At 42.6% G+C, this 19906-nt stretch overlaps 1 protein-coding gene across 2 annotated transcripts in view; it reads left to right on the plus strand.

The window, feature by feature from the left end:
* The window catches only part of PHYHIPL (phytanoyl-CoA 2-hydroxylase interacting protein like), a 57646-nt gene that overhangs the window by 12992 nt on the left and 24748 nt on the right, over positions 1 to 19906 (plus strand). The window contains exon 1 of one of the 2 annotated variants that reach the window (XM_009906091.2): positions 10564 to 10904. The exons of the other annotated variant lie outside the window; for it this stretch is intronic. Coding sequence (XP_009904393.1) covers positions 10799 to 10904 — 106 coding nt within the window. The 5' untranslated portion in view covers positions 10564 to 10798. Of the gene's footprint in view, positions 1 to 10563; positions 10905 to 19906 lie in introns of those variants that run through there. 2 annotated transcript variants of the gene reach the window in all.

A 19906-nucleotide genomic window follows, 5' to 3' on the forward strand; every position in this document is an offset into this window, starting at 1 on the left:
AATTTCAATATTCCATCTCTCCTTAGGCTCACTCTGTGCCATATCTGCTTTTTCTGAATAACTGTGCTTGAATAAATCTTATGACTGTAACATGTAGTGAAATATTTGTAGAGTTTTTACCATAAAACATTTGGCTGTGCTCCAAAAATACACGTGTTCTAGTACTGTCTTAATACCAGGGTTAATTCATTCCTGGCAGAGCTGGGTAGTGGTAGGCAGTTTTGTGCTCAGTTTTTCTATGATATTGTCTGTATTACTCTAAATGTGTGCATAATTGGGTTGGTGCAACCTCTGAATCAATTCGATGGAGCTGCAGCTGTAAAACACATTTTTAAATGTAGTGACTATTCTAAAATGAAGTTACAGCAGTGTAGCTATTGTCCATGCCGAGAGAGCAAGACTAACCGAGATGACTAACATTTCAAGTACAAAACTCTGAATAAGCTCCGCCTTACACTCTTACTTTTATTGCTTTGCTGGTTTCACTGTTGTAAAACTTTTCTGTCAGTTTGTGCACAAATTCACATTATGAGACTGATAAAAATCCACAAAGACAGCTACTGTAAATAGTTACCACAAGGACAAGACACCATACAATTTAATTTCACTAAATAAAACCAACTGCTTCAACAGGAAGCAATTATTTTTTTAGCCTTTTTTGCTATTCTCTACCTTGTTCTCCCTCCCTGCCGCAGAACTGACCAGGAGGATGTCATGTGGTCAAACCTAAAAAAGTACTGTCAGTGGCTAAATTGAATTTATGTGGAGAGATATTAATCAGAAGCTGCGAGTTCAGATAGATGGGAGTAGATGAGGTAGATGACTAAAAATGGAGCACAATAAGAACAGACAGAATTAAGAAGAAGAAGAAAAAATACTGGTACCAAAAGGGAAAAAAGTAGAGAAATAGTTCTAGTAAATTTAGTAAGAAAAGGTCCTGTAAGATGTCAAGTTAGCGGTTGGCACAGAAGAAAAAGAGAGAATTAGAGAAAAAGATTGTATAGATGATGGACTTTTGATGTGAGTTCAGCTGGTCACAGATAAGCAGTGATAGACAAGTGATAGACAAGGGTTTGTGATCCATCACACAGGAATCACTGTCACACCTCTGTCATGAGGCAACAGCTGTACCTGGATAAAAGACTACTTGTTCAGCTTTGCAACCTGCAAAGCCCCGTGAAACTTTAGACAGGGAGGTGAGGGACCAGTGTTTGTCTAGGGGAGAGGCTTTGCCATACTTGTTTGCTGTTCTCGTTTCTCATTCCAGAAAGAAGGTATTAAGTACCTCTGCCTTTTCCTCATCTTTAGTCACAATATTCCCCTCCATGTCCACTAAAGAGTGGAGGCTGTCCTTGCCCCTCCTTTTGCCATTAATATATTTATAAAAGCATTTTTTGCTGTCCTTGCCAGCAGTGGCTAATCTAAGCTCTAAATGGGATTTTGCCTCTGATTTTTTTCCTGCATGACCTAGCAACATCTTTAAACATTTCATGGGTTGCCTCTCCTTCCTTCCAAAGAGGATACACCCTCTTTTTTCCCCCTTAATTCATTCAGAAGTTCATTGTCCATCCAGGACAGATGTCTACTCTGGCAGCTCATCAGCACAGCCTGTTCCTGTGCCTTCAAGAGTTCTTTCTTGAAGTAGGTCCAGCCCTCCTGGACCCCTTTGTTTTTAAGGGCTCTTTCCCAAGGTACCTTCTGAGTTAGTTCCTTAAGTAACCTGAAGTCCACCTTCCAGAAGTCCAGAGTAGAGATTTTGTTGCTGCCCCTCTTAGCTTGACTGCATATTGAAAACTCAATTATTTCATGGTCACTGGACCCTAGAGAGCCTCCTGCCACCACATCTCCCACCAGCCCTTCTGTATTTGTAAAAAGAAGGTCAAGCAAAGCTTTCCCCTGCCAGGCTCACCCAGCAGCTGGGATAAGAAGCTATCCTCCACACACTCCAGGAACCTTCTAGACTGCCTCCTCTCTGCTGTGTTAAGTTCCCAGCAGATACCTGGCAGGTTAAAATCACCCATAAGAACAACATCTGGTGATCCTGAGACAGCCTCTAGCTGCCTATAAAATAATTCATCAACCTCTTCCTCCTGGTTGGGTGGTCTATAACAGACTCCAACCAGGATGTCAGCCTTCTTGGCCTCCCCTCTAATTCTCACCCACAGGCACTCAACTTGATCTTCCTTCATCTCTAGTTCCATGGCATCTAGATCTTCCCTGATGTACAGGGCCAGCCCTCCACCCCTTCTCCCTCGCCAGTCTCTCCTGAAGCGCCTGTAGCCATCAATTACGGTGTTCCAGTCATGTGAGTCATCCCACCACGTTTCTGTGATGCCAACTACAGCATAACTTTCCTGCTGTAATAAGGCTTCCAGCTCCTCTTGTTTGTTACCCATTAGTGTACATGCACTTCATCTGTGCTGCTGGTTTTACCCCTGACTCCAGCTTACCACCTTCAGACTCCTGTCTGGGGGGACTGGTTTCAGCCCCTTCCCCCTTCAAATCTAGTTTAAAGCCCTGTCAATGAGTCCAGCCAACTCCCTTCCTAGAGCTCTTTTCCCTCTGTGGGATAGGCTGTTCTCATGTGCAAGGATCTTTCTCCCCCTCTGGGACAGATGTACTCCATCTGTTGCTAGTGGACCTGCTGCCATAGAAAGTCCCCAAAATTCTGTTGGTGGCACCAGCCTCTGAGCCACTTGTTAATTACACCTGCTGCCCTGTTCCCTTCAGTATTGCTTCCTGCAACTAAGGGTATTGATGATAAAACTTCCTGTGCCCCTGTCCCGTCAACTAGTTTTCCCAGAGCCTTGAAGTCTTTTTTGATTGCCTTTGGACCTCTGGTTTCAAACCCACCTGCATAACTATCAGGGGATAGTAATCAGAGGACTGTACCAGACTACGCAGCCTTCTGGTAACATCTCTGACCCAGGCCCCAGGGAGGCAGCAGACTTCCCTGTGGGAAGGATCTGGCCGACATATGAGGCCCTCTGTTCCCCTCAGGAGGGAATCACCAATAACAATTACCCAACTCTTTTTTTTTTAAGGGAACAAGTCCTGATGCGGGGGGCAGGCTGTTTTGCTTCAGGCAACACCTTGGATGGTGTGTCTTCTGTAATAGATGCTGGGACATCATTCAGAGCAGAGCATGGTTTAATTAAAATGCTTGTGGATTTTAACCAAACAGCACTAAAAACCTGGGGTCACTTTATGGGCTGTTTGTGTACTCTATCTAATCTGCCTCTACATGGGTGTTAAGTGGATATTACACTCCTGCCAGAGCCAAACTGTGTAAAACACAGCTCTTAATTGCTGTTTCTAAAGTATCTCCTTCAGAAATTCTACTTATGGATCACATAGTTAAGTAATCAGGGATCTGAAAGACAGTGTAAGAGTTTGTAGTAAGTGACTGTGAGTCAACTGAGTGAAATTCAAGACTGGTCTCACTACACATTGAGGATCTGAGCCAAAGAGAGGGAATGTCTGGGTGTTCCTCCTCTCACTCATTTCACATAATTTTCCTTTTGTATCCTTAGCAGTTAATTAGCTCTGTTCATGGTAGCAGTGGGGGATAAGACAATGCTGTCTTTCCTGTCTTGCCATGTCAGCTCAGTTGTAGCAGATCTTGATGGTACAAAAGTTGGCAGGCAGCAATATTAATCTAGAATGATCATCTTCTGTGCTTAAATAAAAAGCTTGAAGTGCTGTAGTATTTAAAAGACTAGATCAGTAGATGACATTGAGGAACTAGTCACTTAGACTTTATAATCTTTATATATTGCTGAACTGTGCCTTCTTCTTGGCTGTCTTTGAAGAGTTTTGACATCATTCAATGAAGGGATGTGGCATTATCAGAGAAATCTAATTCACAGGATCAGTTGAGAGAGTTTAAGAAAAACCTTTGTGGAAAGGGCAAGGGCAGTAGGAAAGACTCAAGAAGCTGTAATGGAAAGCCAGCAGACATGTGTCTTGTTCCAAGGAAAATGGGAAATGCTGAAGAGAGAATGGGTCACCATAGGCTACTTAGCCAAGTAAAAGTAAAATATGAGCTGCACTGGAAATAAAAAACTGGAGGGCCACCAAAACCTTCTTTTTTACTCCAATTTTAGTGCACATGAGAAAAACAAGGACAGTGTGAGAGTACACTGGAACAGTTGTCAAGAGGTCAAAGATAATATAAAGAGACTGTATTGTAAGTCCTGAAGGCACAATAACACAAAATATCTTGATTAAAAAAAATATTAATTTGAATTAATTTGTAATAAGGAGATAAATTTTAAACCAATTCTTATTCCCACTAAAAACTAATTGGACTTTTGCCATTAAGTTTATTAGGAAGGGGATTAAACTTTGAATAATGCCTTGGTTAAGAAATCGTTGGTGTAATTGTGAACTGCTGGGAAAGAGTTACTAAGGAATACATAATGAAATATCACTTGAGCAAATGCATCTGAGGTGTTCCTTTGGGTGTTTGTAGGACTGATGGAACAACTAGTTGCTAAAAAACCCCACAGATAATTGATGAAGTATCAGGAGACTAATAAAGTGTCAGTAAGTCACAAGTCTTTAAAAAATTAATTAACAGTAACTATGGAAACAATTGTCTTATGGGCATGGCTCCAAATTGAAATAAATACTATAAATATTAAAGCAGAAAGGAAAAATTTATCCATATGGAGGTGAATAGCAGAATAAGACCCAGATGATATGACACAGGTCTACTACAGTAAACTAGTCAAATTAAAGCTAGTCAAATTAAAATGTTTCTCTCTGCACCACTTCTTAAGACAAAACCAGATGATTGGTAGAGTACAGAATAGCATCAAGGCTTCACAAAGGCATCTGCTGCTCTGCCACATAATATCTTAAGGGAATTACCAACACAAGTCAGCTAAAGCTAAAATTCACTTCAAGGTATCATAGGCTGGCCACTGAGCTGTAGAAAGAAATTAAATGTGCATAGCAGTCGGCATTATCAAGGATAAGTGCCCCATGGTATCCTTTAAAGGCCAAGATATGGTCCAATATCTGGAGTATAAATCACTGATGAAAAGTGAAAATTATTAGTAAAGTAGGAAGAATGATTAAGAGCACAGCTGAGAGAAATACAGAAGGTTCTAGTTTGTTCTTTAGGGATATTGTGGATCTAATAAAGTGAGGCTAAACTTGAAAGAAAAGCAGATTAATAAATGATAATGACAAGCACTAACAGTACTTTGTGCCCATTAAGCAACCAGTAAGTGTTATGAAGGTACAGATAAATTATTTTTGTCCATGAAAGGATTTGGTTTTATGAAATGCTTATTCAGGTTTTATAAAGCTGATCAGAAAACTGAAATTCAGAGAGTAGCAGCATAAATAGCACTAATAAAATGATTATTTGCTTGATATCTTTCTGTTTATCTGTGAGGAACATTTCCTTTTGTTTACATTGCTCAGTAGGTTGGGAGTTTCACTCCCAGGTGATACAGTTGGAGGGCTCCATACTTTGAAGTGTCTACGGTGAATGAGGACAGCATGGTGGTGGTGGGTGATAAAGAATGAAGGCTTAGACAAAAGAGCATTTCTTTGATTGTACTGGGTCAGACCAAATACCTACCTGGGCCAGTATAATCTCTTTAGCAGTGGCTGAAAATAGATGTTTACAGAAGATGAAGAGCAGGACATATAACATCCTTTAATATCTGTCCCTTGGACTCTAATATTTCAGCCTAGGGACTCTAAATCACTTGTGGGTTTAGTATGTCTAAAGGATTTCTGAGAATTTTCCAGTTTGTCCTTGAACCAATGAAATCTTTTGGCATCTGCACTGTCCTTTGGCCTTACAACTCTAACATAAATGGTATGAAGTACCAGCTCCTTCTGTTTGTTTTGAAATGGGTTGCTACTAAGTGCAACTTGAGACCCATTAGTTTTTGTACTGGATGTCCTGGCAGTCAGATTTTGGTTACCCTGTTATGCTACTCATGCTTCAGTAAATCTTTATCACATATCCTCTTGGTTGCCTTTTTCACAGACTAATTGTCTTTTCATCTGAGTTGTAGACAAGCTTTCCCATATAGAAGCCATTTTCACATTACACTGTACAAAAGGCCTGCAATATCACTACTAAATCCCCTGGCACCAGAAGTTATAAGATTACTTCAGAACTGTCTCTTTGATGATCCAGTGTGCTTTATGGCCTTGCAAGAAAAGCCTGAATGCATGAACTGATTGCAACTGCTGAAATGAAGTCTTCCAAACAGTGAGGAAGGAACACTGAGACATGAGCAACTGCATACATCACACTGGAGAGTTCCCAGATGAGGGCTTCCCAGCATCCCAAGCAGCAACAAAACAGAAGACAGCAAACAGACCCTTTTCCAAGACAGCTGCAGCCTCACTGCTTGATTTAGTGTCAGGGTGCCTGGTTGTGGTTATCACCTTTGCTGAGAGCAGAAAAAAGAGGGACAGAGACTCACCCCAGAGCTAAGAATAAACAGTGGTGTTTTGCCTTGAATTTTCCTGGAGGAAAAAGGGAGATATGATATCATTGTCCTTGTCTGAGCATTTGAGGAGGATCTAGCTTTGCTATCTGAGAAAAAACAAAGAGATTCCCAGTGAGGTACCATACCTAGTGCTCTAAATTGCCATGCATTGCTGTGTGTCTCTGTGTAGAAAAGGAAGCTGTGGCACACTGCACATTAACTTTTCATAGTCACTGCTTTTACTTAGGGTCTTAAATACTTCTCTTTTTTTCCTTTGTTTTTCTGTCACCAGTGTGTGGATATTATTGCAGTCCCATGGGTTTTTTAAGAATGCCTTACACACCACCTTTGCAAGTATTTACCTTCACACACTTGAAGTGTGTGATGTGTCCACTAAAGACAAAGAATGACTGTGAAATTGTGAAGAATTTTTTTCAATGAAACTGCAGGAGTTAGTCACTAAGACAAGTCAATACTCCTTTTAGAACTGACCCCAAACTCTGGATAGTGATTTTAACACTTCTTTGTGTCTTCTAATATTTTGCTTTTCTTCTCAAAAATGACATACCAATAGAAAGAAAATAAAAATAAAAGGGGAAAAAAATCCTATTTCCTCCTTCATTTTTCTTTTCTGAAAACTGTCTGTAGCCTTTTTGCCTTCTGCTTGCACAGTCCACTGAGCAATAACACAGATCTTTTTTCACTCCCAAGTGGGAAGGCAAAGCTGGAACCCTGAGCTTTGCTGAAGTCTGAGAAAGGAGGTTTCCTTTGTAACTTGCAAATAAAAACCTGCCACTGTGAAAGACAAAAGTGTTTTCAAACAGGATGGATTGGGTTGCCTTTTAGGTCTGTGCTGTACTGTGCTGCTGCTGCTGAAGAGCAGTCTTCCCAAAATGGAGAGCAGCACAGGCAGGACAGAACTTTGTAATGGTCTGTGGGTTTATGGGGAGGAGCACAGAGCACCATTTCCTTTCACTTTTGTTTATAGCTTTTATGGCTTCAATGAGGTTGCACCTTTTAGGGAAAAAGACACACGTCTCTCCATCCAGCTGGCAGCCTTTCTCCCTGTCTGTTGTAGAGCATCAGCCCTGCAATAAGATCCTGGTGACCTACCTGGGGGACTCTGAAAGCCAAGCTAAGCACAAGGGCTGAGACTGTTAAACCTAGCCAGGCAAGAGGTGTGTGTCACAGCCTGCACTTCCTGGTGCACATATCATGCTTAAAAATTCTGCTTCTCTATCCTCATGTGAGGCTGCAGGAATAACAGGCACAATCTTGTTGAGCTACAGAAATTGGTAATATCATAGTTATCTAAATGTTAAAAGTGCCAAAGGCTGCTGTTGTGGCAAATTCTGTGCAAGCTTTTGCAGTTCTAAACACGTGACACTGTCGCCTGTAATGTGCAGCCATTGGCAGACTTTTCATTACATAATGTTGACCCATATTTGTGATACGTGGCATTTTTTGCTAAACACTGTCAGGGATAATCTTTCACAGAATAGAGCTTCTGATTATGTGCTGAGACTCTGTCATCCTTTAGCATAAACATAGCCTGTGCCTCAGACAGTGCTACTCCTTGTTAAGGCATGCAGTGCACAGTTCTTTCAGGTATGAAAAACACCAAGAGAGCATCGTGTGCATTCAGACTGAAATAACTAAGACTAAATTCATCACCAAGTGAATGTATCTGAGAGTAATTTGAGCTTTAAAAAACGTTGTGCTCTAGCCCAGGTGGTGGGAGTAGCAATTGGCTGAAGGAAGTCTGAAGTGTGACTCTGCAAAATGCTGTCTCAGACAGGTCCAGCTTGTTTCATGCTTCAGAAAAAGCAGAGCTGTAGAAAAGGTTTTTCTACTCTACTCTTCCACTAAAGTTTGCTGGTATTTGTAGTCTTAACCATCTTTTTCATTTAAAATAAAAAAAAAAGTTTAATGGTGGGGAGATAAATAGAGCTCAGCCAGGGGTTATTGCTATAAGGCAGCTGAGAAATGAGAAGCCTTAGAGGAATGGGAACACCCTCAAAGCTGTCTGTTTTCAAAGAGCTATGCAAAATCCATCCGTTCTTAAAAACCTGATTTCAGCTGCAGAGAATAAAAAGCAGGGTAGAGAAAGGTGCATGAAATAGAGGCATGAAGAATAATATGGGAATTCTCTCAGTATTTAACAGGATCTGTTTCAAAGGGACTTTATACAATATTGTAGCAAAGAAGTAACAAGATTGTGTGAGCTGCTGAAGCGTCTGCCACATTGTGGAAAGGAATGAATGTGGAACATAAGGCTGAGAGACTAAATACACTGTCTTCAGTGAAAAAAAACATTCCCAGCCTTACGTAGGAGATGACTGTGTGCTAAAAACAGTTGCAAAATCAAAAAGAAAGGTTTTCCTTCTGTGCAAGGAATGAATGCTTGTCGGAGCCAAAATTAAAACCTGATGAATGCAGTCTCACCCACGTTAATTTCTCCCCTCTCAGATTCAACATTTCGTTCTGTCTGTGCATTCATTCATATATTCTTCTCTCTTCCCACCTCCCCATTGACTCATGCTCTCCATCCCTGTCATAGTGGCCTTTTCATTTTCTGTTTCTTTAGGGTTCCTTCCCACTCACTCTATTTCTCCTCTGCCTGACCCCTCTGAATACATTTTTCTTCAAGGTGGAAAAACAGCAGAGAGACAAAGAGGAGGAAAAAATAGAAGATGAGCAAGGAAGGGAGGGGGGTGAAGAGTAGAAGCTGCAGGAAGGGTGCTCAGTCTTACACTTGCTGTGCTGCACTACAGAATTTTGAAGGTATCATAGGAGTTAGGGCTCCTAAAATCTATTCTTTTCTTCTGGGCAGCATCACTTGGTGGTGCCTTTGTGTCCCTAGAAAACATCATAGAAAAAAAAAAATAGAATAATCCCAAAGTTCAGTGGAAAACCATCCCTGAGTGACAAGCATCTGGCTGTGTGTGGAGCTTGCTGTCACATTGGATCAGTAATGACCAGGAACAGACTGGGTGGCTTTGGGACTCCAAAAAGGGAAATAGTAGCTTTAGAGACTCTTTGGACTTGCTAGCATGCAATGCTGACCAAGAAACACTTATATCCTCAAGCCTGTTGAAGGCCTGTGTGCAAGGACCTGGTGTTTCTCAAAGTATCCAGTGTCTCAAAATCGTTGGCTAAATGGTGCCAATTTTGGTTCAGTGAAACCACAAAGAGGTGTCAGGAGTGCTTATTGTGTGGTAGGAAACGGTCTAAACCCACTTTATCTGGTGACAATGAGACCCTGATACCAACATCACTCTGTAACCTGTTGAACATGCTGTCCTCACACAGCTCCTGAGGCCCAGAAGCTGCTCCTTTGCCCATCCTGCAGACCCCTGGTAAGGAAAGAGCAGAGCTGTCATGCCCACTAAGGGGGCAATGCCTCACAAGTTCTACTTTATTCTGATAACCTTTATTTAATTATTCTTCTGTTCTGGCACCGTCCTTGTTCCTGAAACTGCTGAGATAGAATTGTTTCTCCCAGACTAGGCAAGCAAAAAATCTCGTGCTCGCAAAAACTTGTTAGAAACAGCAGTGGTACGCTGCAGGCTATTTCTCTTCCGCCAGAAGGAAGCGGGCGGGACAGCCTCCCAGCAATGACCCATCATCCGGTACCCTGTCCTGCCATCTGTAACCTTCTGACAGCTTTTTATGTGTTGCCAATTTTACAAGGGCTGGCATAACCTAAGGATCCGACGAAGGCACGCAGCCCTGGTCTAAGGCGGGGTGTGATGTGCGGACAGCAGACACGCTGTGCCTAGGAAAGGAAACGCACTGCCGCGGGTCTTTGGGGCTCTTGCGCTGGTGATGGAATGGCCTGGGAACCGAAGCGCCGGGTGGGACGCGCCTGGAAGGGAGGCGTTGTGCCTCGAGGGGCGCCGGGCCCGGCCGCCGCGCGCGCTGGAGATGCCTCCAGCCTCCAACGGTCGCCGCGCGGCCGGGGGGTTGCGGCTCTGAGGGGCGACGGGAAGGGACGGGCCAGGAGGCTGTCGGTGGCGGGCACGGCGAGGTCGGCGGCCCGTGGGGCCGCTCGGTGCTGCCGCCGTTACATAAGGAGGGGTGGGGGAGGGCAGCGTTTTGACGCGGCGGCGGCCCCTTTAAACGCGGCGCCTGGGGTGCCTTGAGCGTGCCTCTCTGCTGCCCCCTCCCCGCCTCACCGCAGTGACAAATCCGCTCCCGCCCGCCTCCGCCGAGCCTCAACAGAGCCGGGCGGCGCCGGGAAGCGCTGCCGCGCGGCTCTGCAGCGTCTGCCCGCCTGCCGCGGAGCCCCCCAGCCCCGGGCGGCGCGACAGCACGGAGCGGCGAGGGGCGCGATGGAGGCTCCGCGCTTGGCGCACACCATGAGCAGCCCCACTAGCCCCTGCGAGGAGGTGATCAAGAACCTCAGCCTGGAGGCGATCCAGCTTTGCGATAGGGACGGTAAGTCCGAGCTGCTCACGGCTAATCCCTGCAGACGCAAGATACTACTGCTGCCCTCATGGATGCTAATGCAAATTAATCCCCGCGGCGTATGGTCCTTTGTTATCCCCCATGTAGTTGTAGGTGCAAGTGTTCCCCAGCTTTGCCGCCGCCGCCGCCGCCAACCTCCTGCCATTGAGAACAAAAGAAAAAAGACAAGGTTGCACCTTGCTGGAGAGAAGAAAGGGAAAGCCGCCGCTCTCTGAGCCATCCCTCGCGTTGCAGCGCGTTTACCTCCGGGCGAGCCTGCTGCACTGCCCTGCCCCTGCCAGGAATGGACGCCGGGGTTTGTTCTGGGAGAGGCAATGAGGAGAACTAGAGCAGGCACTGCAGAGTCCGGGTCTAGAGACGGGGTAGTGGCCCTGGTGGGTTTTTGTTTCCCGCGATCTCCGAACTCCTTTGTATTGTGGGGCAGCCCTTGTGCCTACAACAAGCAGGGGAATCTGCTGGCTGGCGTGGGCTCGCCACAAAACTTGTTGCCAGTTGCTTTGTGCAAGCCATAAGGCAAGGAGTGGACCGACACTGGGGCTCGCAAGATGGGGCTCGGGGGGAGACGGAGCGAAAGATGCGGCGACGGCGGCACCGCCGTTCAGCACCGCGGACAGCACCGCTCTGGCAGGGGTCCCGGTGTGTTGGGCCGAGCCGGGCAGAGCCGGGCCGGGCGGCCGCAGAGCCGAGAGACACCGCAGTGCCATGGAGGCAGCGGCAGGTCCTTCCCGCGGCGGGCATAGCCAGCCCGCCGAACAGATGAAGTTTAGTGGTAGAGCAGCAGGTGCAGATGTTAAAGATTATCTGGGTCGAAGCAACCAGATCAATGTGAGGTGGTGATGGGGGACAGCCAAAATAAATTTATGTGCTTGAAACAGCACTGCAAGCTGACAAGTGGTGGAAGAGCATCACATCGTTTGTGTGCAGATATGAGCAATAAAACCGAACAGGAGAAACTGGTAGTTGAACAATGGAAAAATGCTTACTTGTGGACTGGCATGCGATTTCTTTTCATATACCAGATTATTCTCTTCTCATTTGACTCCTCGGGTTTTGATGCAAAATATGCTTTGGGCGTGGAACGTATGTTACCTGGTAAATATAGTGAGGAATGGAGATACTGTGTCAGTGAATGGTACAGCTGAATTAATGCAACTATTTCTTTATTGTGAGAGTATTTTGGAGCACAACTGTTATAGGTGATTGATGGTTACAGAAAGAGCCAGTCCTGCTTTCTCAGTTATTTTTCTACAAATTAGTTGTGGTGAAATGCTTCACTTTTTTGACCTAGGCAGACAAATATTTTAAATGCTGGGGGTTTTGTGAGCTCTTTATTATTCTTGAAATATTCAGGAGATTGACAAGGCATTGGAAAGACTTTTCAGTAATTTGTTCTATAGCTGCATTGGAAATTCTTTGAATTTTTGGATGTTTGAATCACAATATAATATGCATTTCCATCCACTCACACCTAACTCATTGCCTAGAGAAACTGAACAATGTTTATAGTAATGGAGGCTACACTGTTGTTTTGTTAAAATGCTTTTTCATACAGATTTATTTTTATTAATACTACAAGAAATGAAATTTGATGAATTAGGCAGGCTTTTGTGTTTGGCTGCCACAAGTAATTGTAGTGAACTATTCCATGTTCATCAACGCTGTACTCTGTTTGGCTTAACATACTGTAGTTAAGGACTGCTTGATTTCTGTGGAATAGTGTCATACAGACAAGCCAACGGGAAAGTATAGTGAGCTTAGTTTTAATTCCCTTTAGAACAGGCTTCACTGGAAAACAAAATTTTCCCATCAGTTTGGCTTTACAAACTAATCTTTATCAACTAAACCACTATCACACAAGATCATTGCTTCCTACAATATAGTTGAATTTCTGAAGTAGGCACCTATATTGGGCATGTAAGATATGCAGCACAGTGCCTGATTTGGCACAAGTCTGTGCTTGAGCATATTTCAGTACTTCCTACAGGTGGCACTTATGTATCAGAAGCTTATTTTAAGGGGAACATATAAACAAGCAAGCAAAGGTTAAAGCATTAATCTTTCTAGTTAAGTGTGCAAACGTGTACAACACATTTAGCTCCCTAGTTGTGTACATGAGTTTAGTTAGTGCATTTATATTACAAATACTTAGTTTGGGAGTTTGAAGGTATTTTTGTTGTAAATAAAGTAGTTCTCAAGGTGATTATGTTGATGTCATTGAAGTTAATCAGGTAAATATCAATTTGAGGTAAATATCAATTATTAACTGCATCAAATTTTAAAATATGGTAGATTTTCGTATTCTGAAAGTGTGTTTGATGTCTAAGCTGTAGTAACTGTAAGGGCAACCCATGCAAAGGTAACAGTGCATAGCCAACTGATCAATTCTGCAGCACACTTAGTTCAGAATTGAGGCAATGCTGCAGTGTGACCATAAGCAATAATGGAATTTTCATGCAAATAACAAAATATTTCTCTTGTTTCTGAGCTGAGGGAATTAATATTGAGACATTTTGTATTCAGAAAAATGGGTTGTATCTCCTATGGAGCTATATACTGGAGCCACAAATCCAGGGAAAGGACTGAGCATTAACAATATCACAACAATTGATGTATTTTAAGATATTTTTTCTGTGGTTTTTTTTTCCCTCCAGTGTTTTTTGCAAGCATTGCCATTTCTCTGAATGAATCAAGACCGTTTAGAAAACTTACAAATGTAAATAAAACAAATGCATGTATTTGGGGGGTTACTTTTTCAAAACAAAAAATATCCAGTAAGATTTGATTTAAAGTGAATGTGACATCATAAACCCAATTAGCAGCTCTCATTTTCAGCATTGTCTGTTATTTTCAAATGCATCTTGCATTATTTTTTCTTATTCTTGTAGCTGAGTCTACTACCACAGCTTAACTTGTAGTTCCTTCAAACTTGCAGCCATATTTCTGTAAATGCAGGCCAAGAGAGGATGTTTAACCTGTGCTAAAAATTCTGATGACCTTTTTATAAAATTTGTATTAGCATTACCTAGGGATTAAACCTGTAGTAGATGGATGGCCTTTGTGCCATGAACAGGACAGTTCTGTGAAAATATATCTAAATTCAGAAAATTAGAAGTCTTTGAAAAACCTCTGCTTTTCACAGACTAGGTAGAGCAGCCTCTGATTTTAGCAGCTGAATTTCCTGAAGCTCCACATAGTAGTTGTGCAGTGCTCCCCCTACAGATACTGCACTTCGGCTGCTGGGCTCCTCCAGTGAGAGCAGTGACGCTGTCCTTTGCTTCCCGTGCTCTTACAGTTTGCATCGACAGCTGGAAAGCAGAAGACACTTATCAAAACACTGGAGAAATGCAGAGCAACAAACATCCACAAGGATGTCGGGACTTGAGAGACATGGACTGCAGAGACCAGGGAAGAAAACTGGCCCAGAAGGTGCTCATAGAGACTGAGGCAGTGGTTGCTTGAGGGTGGAAGAACAGGAAAGACTTAGAAGCTGGAAATGCTTGGGAGGATTAGATTAAATGGGAAGGCAGAAGTGAGCAAAATTACCCTGAATGAGAGCAAGAAAGGAAGATGAAGGAGCAACAGAGGTAATCCAGATTCAGGCATGGTGCTCAGGGAAGTTAAAACAGAGAAAAAAAGTTGAGGGGTGGGTTCACTCAGATTAGATGAACTGGATGAATGAGAATTTGGAACCTCTAAAGAGCAAACCTGAGACCTTTCTACAAAGAAGAGACAGAAAGTACAAGAATGTTAATAGGAATTGGGTTATTTGAACCACAGAGGCTAGGAGTAAAGGAATGAAACTAGGACTTACTGTGCAGGGACCAGGACTGAAAGTACAGTCTTAGAAATGAAGAACAGGACTTTTGACTGGGGAGTAGATGAAGGGGTGGAACAGGAACAAGTTCAAGGAACAGGGCAGAAGTGGCCATGTTTTGGTGTGACAGTCAGAGAAAGGCCATCTTCCAAAGCCACTTACAACCACGGTATACCAAATTCTCCTTCTTTATTTGCTGGTAAAGAATGGTACCATGGTATTAGGGCTTCAGGAAAAATGAGTCAGCAGCTGCAGCTGACTTCAGTGAGGGTAGGACTTAAAAAATACAAAGCACAGTGTTAAACACTTTGATAAAAGAGATGTTAACCTCTCTAGATAGGTATTCAAACTGTTTTTTAACTTCTCTGTGCCTTAGTTATCCATGTGTACAATGGAAGCAGGATTATTGCCTCCCCTCACAGAGGTGTTTTCAAAATAAACTAATGAATGTTTGTGGAACAGCCAGGCACTGTAGTAGCCTGGAAAACCCATGAGGTGCATGGAAAACCCCATGGTGAAATTCATAATTTTGTCTTCAGAGCAGAATAGGAATAATGTGTAGCAAATAAGTCCTGGGACTACAGACTGAACAATAGTGAATAGCTGTTACAAGAAAAATAGTTCATTATGTATGCACTATTCATTATGTATCCTGAATGAGTCAGAATTTCTGTGGGAAAAAATAGTGTGTAATCATGCAGTTAAAGACTATATCATAATCTGAACAAACAAAGGGGGCAATCTGAGGTTATTATTCAAATATGTTTCATTCTGGTATTTTCTGTTGATGGCTTGAGCTATACAATCTCACTCAAGGGCTTTAAAGGATATTTTTTCTGTGATCTAACAAGCTTGTATGAAGGCAGTGGATCACACAAACTAAGATGTCATAGAATCATCAAACTGTAGAATAAATTGGTCATCTAGCCCAACTCCCCTGCAGTGACCAGGGACATCTTTAACTACAGCAGGTTGTTGAAAGCCCTGTCCAACCTGATATGGAGTATTTCCAGGGACAGGGTATCTACCGCCTCTCTGGGCAACCTGTGCCAGTATTTTACTACCCTCATCATAAAAAATGTCTTCCTTATACCTCGTCTAAATCTGCCCTCTTGTAGTTTAAAAATGTCAACCCTTGTCCTACTGCAACAGGCCCTGCTAAAAAAAAATTGTCCTCATCTTAGAATCTTAGAACCACTTTGACTGGCAGAGACCTTGGAGAGCATAAAGTCCAACTGTTAACCCAGCATTGCCAGGTCACCACAAAATTATGTCTCTCATCATCACATCTATGTCTCTGAAATACCTCCAGGGATGGAGACTCCTCCTTTTCCCTGGGCAGCCTGTTCCAATGCTTGACAACCCTTCCAGTGAAGAATCTAAACTCCCCTGGCACTATTTGAGGCTGTTTCCTCTTTTCCTATCACACATTACTTGGGAGAAAAGACCAACCTCCTCCTCACTGCAACCTCCTTTCAGGCAGCTGTAGAGACTGATAAGGTCTTCCCTGAGCTTCCTTTTCTCCAGAATAAAGAGTTCCTTCAGCAGCTTCTTATAAGAGTTGATCTCTAGACCTCACCACCAGCTACACAGCCCTTCTTTGGGCTTGCTCCAGCACCTCAATGTCCTTCTTGTACTAAGGGGCCCAGAACTAAACCTGATATTTGAGGCGTGAACTCGCCTGTGCTGAGTACAAGAGGATAATCACTTCCTCACACCTGCTTGCCATGCTATTTCTGATACAAGTCAGGATGCTGCTGGCCTTCTTGGCCACCTGGGCACACTGCTGGCTCATATTCAGCTGGCTGTTGACCAACACCTCCAGTTCCTTTTCCACCAGGCATCTTTCCAGCCGTTTGTCCCCAAGCCTGTAGCATTGCATGAGGTTGTTGTGACCCAGTTGTTGGACCCAGCAAATGGCTTTGTTTAACCTCATACCGTTGGCCTTGGCCCATCTAACCAGCTTGCCCAGGTCCATCTGTAGAGCCTTCCTACCATCAAGCATATCAACAGTCCTTCCTAACTTGGTGTCATTTGCAAACATACTGAGAGTACACATACAGCCTCCCTTGACTACACCTTATGTTTTCTTACTTATTACAGAAGTTTATTATTAAGCTGTATTTATTGGAACATTCTGAAAGATGTATCTAGGGTTTGTAAATGGGAGTTTCCATGGCCATGTCACGTGTACATTTAACTTTCAAACAGAAGAGATAAAAAGCGTCATCAGACAGTCTCAGGATGCACTCTTCAAAACCCCTTTTTGGTATGCAGCAGTACCACTGCTGTATCTGAACTGTTAATCCTCTCTTAGAGGGGGGGTGGGAAAGGGTTTCTATGTAGAGTCTCACATGAAGGACAACTGGCAGATCCAAATTTTGCAGTGTCCTGAATGGTTGGCCTTGCCTATTTGGTTTTGATTGTTTGGTTGGGTTTTGGGTTTTTTTTGGGAGGGTGGGGGGTGGTGTTTGTGTGCGGGGGTGGGTTTTGTTGTTGTATTTTTTTAACTGTGAGGGTTCTGAGTGCAGGGACAAACAAGTAATATTTTCACATCCGGTGTAATAAAGAGGTGCTTGTAACTGTGATATTTTGATAGAACACAAATCCACCTCTGGTAAGATGTGTTCTGAACTCACTCATTATTTACCCTGCAGTAATGCCTGTGTAATCCAGCTCCAAGTCTGCCCTATAGGCCACTTCAGCTTTTGCAGCAGCTTTCCAGTGAGGTCCCTGGTCCCAGATTCACAGCCTCTACAGTAAGCAGAGTATCACTTTTGTCATGTAAGGTGGGGAGAGGATATCACATTCATATTTAGAGTTCTCTAGTATTTAATAATTCATTTTTTAATTAATTCCAGTCGGGCATTGTTGTGTTTAATTGTCTCCTAAAGCTTGCTGAGGCTTACCTTCCTGACCCTAGGTTTGGAGGCCTTAGATTTCTGAATAAGGTAGTTTTCAGTCCCATTGGTGCTGTAGAAGTAATGCCAGCATCTTTAACAACAACTGAGGAGATAAGCTTTAAAAGTTCACACAGACCAGGTTTGGTTTTATTTAATCCACTTGGTACAATAGGTACAAATGGTACAACTGCCATGCTACCAGCATGCGTGGCCTTTTGTGCTCTATATGAGCTTGAAGGCTATATTTAATTGTGGTTGAACACAGCTCAGAATTGTCCACCACGTTTTCTTTTCTGTTGATAGAAGCTCTAAGTATTTCACTTGCAGACTATTTTCTTCAAAAATGAATGAATACACACTAAGAGGTAGCACTAACGTCGCCAATACCAATACACATGTAAATCATGTCACTGCTGTAGGAAACTATGAATAATGTTTGTGATATTGGAACTAAAGAAAGCTCTGCTCCAGGATCACTTCTTGTAGTTTTCACAGTAGGTTGTATTACACAGTGGAGGATCCTTTATTTGACCTTGGAAATGTTTCCTTCAGCAGGTTTGGTTAGAATTTGTTGTAGTGTTTGTGACTAGATCAACTTTCACAGTCCTTTTGTAGTTGAATCATTAATTTTATTTTATTGTTATTACAGTGTGTTCTTGTTTTATTTATGCTTGAATGAACAGGCTGTTTTGCATGGATGTTTTCAAAAGCAATGATTAGCTCTACTGTTGTTATAACCTAACAGCAGCTTCTTTGAGCCTTTACAGCTCTAGCTGCTGCCTAAAAGGGAAAACCTTGAAAGTAGTTTGATGTTACTCTGTCATTCCTGCAGAATGACAGAAAGTATTATCTGAGTTGCACTCTTTCATAGTTCCAAGTTGCATTTTGTCTGGACTTCATCTAGCTTTAATTTGGGGCTAGAATTAACATTTTTTAGAAGTTGATTCTAGGGGGGTCTTTTTTGCAGTTCACCTCTGTGTGTACATATGGACTTCAAAATCAGCAGAATGAAAAGGCTCTTTCAATCTAGGCCAGCCCTAAGTACTAGCATACAAGTATCAGTGAAGTGATTCACACTGTGTCATTGCTCCTTTTAATCCAACTTATGTAAAGGGAAGTTTTACATGAGTTTATATAAACTAAGGGATAGAATTAAGAACAGAGTGTGCAGCAGATTGTATTTTAATACTGCTAAGGTGCATCTGATGACATGAAGTAAATATGTAGTTAGACTTTTATGATGGCATTTATGCTGGTAATTTACTATCACTCGTCAGTAGTAAATATATGGCTTTCAGAGCGCTAATGTTTCTGGCAAATTCCTAGCTTTTACACTTCCAATGTAGTTTCAAAGCCTATCTCTAATCACAAAGATTTAAAATCCCCAAGCCTATCTATTCACTGAATCCACTACAACACAGAGAAGTTCTGCCCCTCTTGTGTGGAACATACTGGAGTTTCAGCCAGTGTTACCTGTGCTTTTATGGCATAGCTACCACTTTACCCTTCATGAAAGGACATATTTGAGCAATAAGACTTCACATCCAGTTTATTGGGATTGTCTTGCCTCTGCTCATGGGTAGAGATTACTTTCTTTTCACCCCTAGATGAAGGCAACTGAAACTCCAGGCACATGTCTTTGTTTCCTCTGTCTGTGAACTGCTTTGTACTGTGCCTTGGAACCTTGATCTACTGAGTATGTTGCTTCTGTACTTCACTTTATCATTTTTTAGGTGTCATGGAGTTCTTAAATCATACTTGATTTACAGGGATCTGAGTATAGCAGCCTTTGTAGAGTATGAGAGCTTAATGTCAAGTTTCATGGCATATCAGGTAGCCAGGTGCTCTCACATGACCTGTGTGGTAGGAACATGTCCAGTACTCTGCTTTCTTCTAACTGTACAAGTGCAGAGAAGACAGAATCAGGTCCTCTATGTGAAAAAATAACGTACTGATTTTTTGTATATTCTATAATGCTCAGCTGGTTTCTGGATGGCTTCTTTGAGCAAACATTCAGCAAACCACTTAGGCTGTCTGGTGAGGCTGTCAGCCTTAATGCAAGTATGTAGTGCTTGAGGTGGAAGTGAAAATTGATTCTTTAGTTTACCTTAGTATGCTCCTTATATTTAGCTCATATAGTATGGAGTGTCATTGGAAAGCATTACTTGAGATGGTTTTAAATGCTCTAATTAAGAAATTAATTTGAGTTGTTTTTTTTTTGAAGTAGCATACCTAAGGGGACTTGGATGGTTTGG

Source organism: Dryobates pubescens, chromosome 30, assembly GCF_014839835.1.
Source record: "Dryobates pubescens isolate bDryPub1 chromosome 30, bDryPub1.pri, whole genome shotgun sequence".
Taxonomy (NCBI): Eukaryota; Metazoa; Chordata; class Aves; order Piciformes; family Picidae; genus Dryobates; species Dryobates pubescens.